Genomic DNA, 7,005 nt, shown 5'->3' on the forward strand with positions numbered 1-7,005 from the left:
CCGGCGAATTAACGCGGCGCGTGCGCTTAGTGCGAGGTTGTGTGGGCGTCTTCGCAGACGACCCACCAACGTGGCCCCTTTTAGGTGGCATCTTGGGCGCCGTGTATAGAAACACGTGCGCGAGAGTGATCGAGTGAACTAGCGGCGCGTAAAGCTGCTCGCAGTTCCTCTCTCTACTCTGTCGAATTTAAAAATGTAAATTCGTTCTTAAAGAGGGGGATGGTGTAACGGGCTAGAGTTGCCCTAATGTTACACAGTCCCCATTAAGTACATTTGGTACTTAAGGGGATGGTCAATTACTAAATAATAGTAATTAGACCCAACACTCGGGTGTGGTGCACATTTGTGACCAACCCTTGTGGATGTGATGCACATGGGTGCATTCACATTAGGAGGGATGACGCCCAGCGTCATCCATGATGACGGCTAGCGTCATCAGTTACGCGAGGTATCTATAAAGATACGCTCGCAATACATATTAAATGATATCTATAGAGATATCATTTTAATTGGTAAAAATAGGTATTTGTATTTAATTCTATTAAATATAAATCAGTCTGAAATTTACTACCTACTTGGTAAGTGCGCACGAGGAGACGGATTACCGCTCCCGTGACGTCACTTCACCAGAGTTCTTAGTGTGTTGGGTGAGGTCGCTTGCGCGCCCACCACAACTACCTCACTGCACGCAAGAGAAGCAGGTGCAAACCGCTTCCTCGCTGTGCTAGGGTGTGTGCTAAGTAGAGCGTGGCCGCATTACGACGTGCCCGCCTACATAGACTGACTTATATTTAATCGTATTAAATATAAATACTTATTTTTACCAATAAAAATGTCATCTCTATAGATAACACTTAATATGTATTGCGAGCGTATCTTTCTAGATACCTCGCGTAACGGATGACGCTAGCCGTCATCACGGATGACGCTGGGCGTCATCCCTCCTAATGTGAATGCACCCATGTGCATCACATCCACAAGGGTTGGTCACAAATGTGCACTACACCCGAGTGTTGGGTCTAATTACTATTATTTAGTAATTGACCATCCCCTTAAGTACACCAAGTGTACTTAACGGGGACTGTGTAACATCAGGGCAACTTTAGCCCGTTACATCACTGCTCTTCGAAACTCCAGAACTACTGTCAGTAGATTAATGAATGCCTGAGCTGCTATCGGCTTTGGCGCGCTTGACCTCTCTCATTTCCTGTATTTGTCTTTTTTAACTTTGTTATGCGAGGCATAATTGTTCAAGTTCTGTTAGAAGGCAGGTTGAAGGTTTGAAGCGGGTGAGTGGATAGTGGTGATGACTGATAGTGGGACTGAGCAGGGACGCATGCCATACAACGTGCTATGAGCCAATCATCAGGGGCAAAGTAGTAAGTTTTAATGATCCGAAAATTGGCTACTCAAAATCTGGGTTTGCTGGTTTAAGTTCTTGCACTGTATTAGGAATATTTATAGTTTAAGAGAGTACCGTTTCAAAAATATGTGTGCCACAATTCTTGTGACATATACAAAATTAACGTAAAATTGTATCGCCTAAATTAATGTGCACGTAGGCTTAAGCACTTAGCATATGGCTTTCTGTTAATAGTAGTCAATTGTGACCGCTCAAAAACTCGACGTGAAATATTTAATTCAATAAATGAATATTTATTGCACCCTTCCCTTTATAGCACTCGATCGCTCATCATTTCGTCGCTTGCGCCAACTTCGGAAGTTTTACTGCCTTGCGCACATACGGAAATCTCAATAAACGACGAACGTTTCCACCACGACCTCTCGAGTCGCCACTGAACGCCTTTTTCTTTATACTTAATCTGCTCGTTTATGTGTTGCAGCTGCATTTTTAGCCGATTTTCTGCCTCTGCTACTTGAGTAGTTGCGCAGTATAGCGACAGTCCTAAAGTGCAAATACAGCAGCCGTAGCCGAAGCCTTTGCAAGGTAAACATGGCCAGTGATCCATTAATGCGTCATTAATGACAGCTAACGTCTGAGAAAAGTCCTCGTGTGTCACCAACGATCGCAGTCGCTCTGACTCGGGGTACTGATCATCGTAGCTGGATGACAAACCGTTGACAAAGACTTCACCTGTGGGTTTGAGAAGTGCCAAATGCTCTCGATCGGCGGCCATGTTCCGTAAAAGTACTCAATATTGGTAGCAAAAACAAAACGTAAAATGTGGTTAAGAAATTGTTGTCAAAATCACGTTCATAATGACCAAAAATATAACGTAAAATTGAATTTAAAGTTGTTGTCAATATCACAACTTTGGCGTCGTTTCGCAGTCTATTTGGAGTTAATTTGTTAATGGAAATTCTCGCGCCTTTGACTCTTTGTACATTTCTCAACGTCACGTCTTGTAATTTAAGTGTACAATACTTGGCCCATTTGAATGATTTACTTCTAAAATTGAGGCCTCGTATACCTCAACACGCTTCGCCAATCATTATCTTCTGTGCTGCAATAACCTTGAGCCCGAATAATCAGGCTCCCTCATAGATATGGCCATATATGACGTTTTAAAAGATTATATCGGAGTGGCATTGCAGAGGTTGGAGCGCCTCTTTAGTCTCTCAATGGTTCAATTATCTATCCAGCGCAAAAGTTTGATCCTAGCTGATAAAGAGCTTCAGCTGCGTTTCTGATCTGAGACAGCCCCGACTTTTGCAGCAGCTTTTGACGCGGTAGTCGGACACCCCAAAGTCAAGACTAACTCAGTTTATGGCTCGATATTGGCTAAACTACAAAGACACAATGTCGCCGAGAATGGATATGGCGTCCGTGATCGTTTGGTGTGGCGCAAAATATTTACAAGCCATGACACTGCTCCTATTAATTATTTTATCCGAGTGAGGGACTGCTAACGGGCATCTATCGAGCGAAGAGCACTCGTACCACAGTGGAGGTAGCGAATGGTACCATCGGCACCGCCGTCGTTTAAACGGAATTTGACAGATGCTACAGGTGTAGAAGCGACCGTGACGTCCGGCGAGCATCGTTAAGACCTTCCCGTCGAGTAACGCATACGACATTTCCAGATCTTAGCACCGCTTTTGCGCTGAAATGCGCCTCGTTACCATACGTAACTCTTGACAGTAGTTTTCCGAGAGGGTGCTTCTGTAAAGATTCGTATTCATTTGCCACAACAGAGATCCTCGCGATCCTTTGAATGGAATATTGCACTTTTAGTGACTTTGTGGCTTCAGTGCACAGCTACTGAGGGGTATTATCTCGTTCACAGATATTGTAAACACTTTTTTCCAAGGTTCATTTCCATTACTGAAAAGAGCATCCTTATGAGGGAAGGGCTCACTAGCTTATGGCCTCGCCCTTTTTATTCGACACAGAAGCGTTATGCTGATTAACGTCAGCGCATGGCGGTCGTCGGACCGTTCAGGAAGTACTTTGGCCCACTCGAAGAGCATGCTTTTCTTCACACTTTCAATTGAATTTGCATGCTATAGCTCACCAATAATGCCATCGCGGCGGCTTCACGCAAGTGATAGCTCGTCCTTCGCAGGCAGTTTCGACATCCACTGTTAGTCGCATAAACGAAGCATATTTTGCGGAGTCCACAAAAAATAACCGGCTTCATTACGCATGTTCGAAGGATCCAGTAGCCATCGAATATTGTAATCGCAGACAGTCAGAGCAGCCGATCGCTAGACTCTTGATCCACTGCAAGCACGGAGATGATGAATTGAGACAAAACGTTACACGACAAATTCAAGCCAATGAATATGCGCCAAACTTGACTTTAAAATAGCTCATATCATGTCGCATACAATTAACTGATTTTTCACCCTAGAAGAAATTAGAAAAAATGAGGCAAGATTTATCACTCTAACATTCGCTTCACGTGTGACAAAGGACAACCAAGTTACAATCAACGATGCAGGACGCCATCAAGAAGAAACTTGATCAACGTGTTATTGAAGGTGAAACGCCTACTGCAAAGCGTGTGCGGCTCAGTCCACCCATGCTTCCACAATTGTCAAAGATGCCCGTGTCGTCGTCGCTGCCACCACTGCTGCCATTAAGAACCGTTTCTGTTTCGACTTCCGTTAAAGACTCCTTAGGTCATTTGACAGCTTCAGTCACGGTTAAGAGAAGTGCGCAGGAACTATTAGATTTGCGACGCAAGTACCTTGGAGACATTGTCATGGTCATCCAGGAACTGAAGGTCGTGTTGACGTACGGACCCGGATCAGCCTATTTTGACGCTCCCGTACAGCCGTCAGTGGTGCTTAAACTTGTGCGCACCGTTCAGACTCTTGAAAAATTGCGCGCGCTACTAGTAATGGACCCATCGCGACTTCGCCGTGTGTCATTAGCGCAGCTGGATACCGTCGAGCAGCAAATCAAGACGAACCTCCTCCCGCTTGCCACTCTTCTTCGGAGCTTCGATAACGAGGCTTATTGTGAATGCGCTGTCCCTGTCGGTGGTAGCAACGTAAAGATCGTTCAGGGCTATAATTACGATTGCGACACGGAAACGATGCTCTCGCCATCACGAGCGACAGTGACTCCGCTACGTCGACACGACTGGCACTTTTTATCGATCGCTCTTAGCCTGCAGCTGTAGTCATACTGTTAGCCCATGTATGCTTCAACCCCAAAAAAAGCTAATTTATTGTATAGTAGAGTTCAAATTGTAGAATACAGAAAAGTATTGTCTCAGATCAGAAGTGACCTATATCAGTCGAGGATACAGCATTTCCTAAACAATTTTAGCATTACCGATTGAATCTATCCATAAGTTTGCGTGTTAGAAATCAATCATTTTGTATTTCATGTGTCTTCTTAACTGGAGCCATAGTGTTGCATGCAACTCTGGCCACAGTTAAAGTCCTACAGTATGCATCCCGATGTAAAGATCACTTTTTATATTTATGTCGGGTGTTGGTTGCGAACAGCGATGACCGTTGATCGCTGGATAAGTCAACTCGATATACATTTGCGATGTCGAAACTGTGAGCCAATGCGTGCCACCGATCTGAGGTTACTTATTTTTGAAAAGTAATTTCCTTATGTTTCATTGCTGCTCACTTTTACTTCAACTCCTTGGCTGCCGTACTAAGCAAATCTTAAAAAAATTCTAGCATGCCGCGTTGAATTATTTCGGTTGTGATATTATAATAGTTCACCAATAATACAATCGCAATTATGTACCATATTCGGATCGAACCCTTTTAAAAACCAGCTGAGACGCAGAGAAATTGCAGGAAATTTCGATGCGAGCTTCAAATTGGAAAAGGATTATATGGTTTTACACTAAAAGTTTCCCATAAATTACAGAAATGATACCAAATAACGCAGCGAAATAGTAGTCGAACAATCCAAATGCAAAATATACATTAGAATTCAAAATTCTGTCAATATATTGGCCAACATAACGGGCGTGTAAAATTAGGCAGTTACCCCGCTACAGATTTTATTATTGAGTTGGCCAAACTCATTAATAAAATCTGTAGCGGGGTAAATGCCTTATTTTACACGCCCGTTAAGAATGCTTAATGGGAGGCCAATTAATTCGTGTGAGGTTGATTGATCTATTGCTCGGGTGAGGTTCACATAGAGATACACCCTTATATATGTGATGTAAGCAGGTGCATTTGTTTGTTCATGACTAGAAGGTCTCCGAAGAAGTGTTTTCGAAGAGTGAGTTTTTACAAACATTATGTGTAACGGGGTGTTTCGTTACATGAAACTAACACTTAAATGTTATTAATTAATATATTATCTAAAAGTTGTATAATATTTGAAGAATATTACTTTACATGGTAATACTCTAAAGGCTCCATTGGAAGATATAGACCATTATATCTACTTTCTCCGCGGTCCAGTCAGCTCTGGACGCGCGCAAAGAGAAAGACAGATAAGACTTTTAGTACATATTCTGTATTAGTTTATAATTAAGTTTGTATTAAGTAGATAGACAAGAAGAACTTAATTATATTAATACAGTTTTCATTTAATTCTCTTTAAAGCAAGTGTTTTAAAGAGAAGACTTCCTCTGCACGTACTAGTGTACGTGAAGTGACGTGAGGCAACACTCGCATTGAAGAAGTCCGAAGTGGACTTGTACTGAAGCAGTACAAGTCGGCAGTGCCCGTTACACCTGGTAGCACTTTGTAGTCCGTTTGAGGACCACAGTTCCATAATCTAACATGGACATGTTAGATGATAATGGAAATACGCATCACGGTTTCGCGTGATGGCTACTCCTTTTTAAGTGACATAGAAAGGAGTGCGGTCGAACGCATGAGATCGACCATATGAAACGATGCCATCTTGGTCATGCTGTCCGGTTGGACAGATATGCCCTCCATTCAGCCATCGCCAAGTTCATACAACATGAACTTGACGACGCGAAGGAGAAAATTGCCTTGCTTAAACAGCAAGGCTCTCAACAGGCAGAACTGTTGAGGCGCTGTACCTGGGATGACGCACACGCGTCGTCACGAAACCTTAAAGATTGACATCTCTAAGTATAAGGGAGTCGAAGAAGACTCCCTCTTAAGATGGTTTGTCGAGTTGGACGATGCCATAAGGGCTCGTCACATCGTCGACGAGCAAATGCAAGTCGCATTTGCTCAGTCAAATTTGGCAGGTCGTGCCAAAACTTGGGCACGAGGCCTTAAGTTGCGCGACACATATGTCTTTGAGCCGCTAGAGGCTTTAAAAGCCCGACTCAAACGTTTGAACCGCCTAGGGCTGATTTCGGAGCTCGATCAGAGCTTCTGAAACTCAAGCAAGGCAATCGTGATGTTCACGCTTATGCCCAGCACATACGACTCTTAGCGAGTTGTAACACAAACAACCCAGTTCATAAACACACGTTGATTACGGTGATCATGCAAGGTCTTACGGATGGTCCCGTAAAGACCCACCTGTTCCGCTTGGAACTGGATACGCTTGAAGAAGCAATATTCGTTGCGGAACAGGAGGATTTTAGCTTGAGACAGGCTCAAGCTAGTTCGTCATCGTATCGTCCT

The 7,005-nt window shown here is 43.5% G+C and overlaps 2 protein-coding genes across 2 annotated transcripts; one reads left to right on the top strand and one right to left on the bottom strand.

Moving 5' to 3' along the window:
• Positions 1-1,673: 1,673 nt before the first annotated feature.
• On the bottom strand, positions 1,674-2,138 carry CCR75_006801 (uncharacterized protein; the record flags this gene model as incomplete). Its single annotated transcript, XM_067964868.1, has 1 exon — positions 1,674-2,138. One exon carries the CDS (start codon positions 2,136-2,138, stop codon positions 1,674-1,676), a length of 465 nt encoding a protein of 154 aa, XP_067818501.1.
• A 1,761-nt stretch (positions 2,139-3,899) lies between these two features.
• CCR75_006802 (uncharacterized protein) lies at positions 3,900-4,592 on the top strand (the record flags this gene model as incomplete). Its single annotated transcript, XM_067964869.1, has 1 exon — positions 3,900-4,592. The coding sequence occupies one exon, from the start codon at positions 3,900-3,902 to the stop codon at positions 4,590-4,592; it is 693 nt and encodes a 230-aa protein (XP_067818504.1).
• Between the last annotated feature and the right edge of the window lie 2,413 nt (positions 4,593-7,005).

This window comes from Bremia lactucae, linkage group LG6 (assembly GCF_004359215.1).
Source record: "Bremia lactucae strain SF5 linkage group LG6, whole genome shotgun sequence".
Classification (NCBI taxonomy): domain Eukaryota; phylum Oomycota; class Peronosporomycetes; order Peronosporales; family Peronosporaceae; genus Bremia; species Bremia lactucae.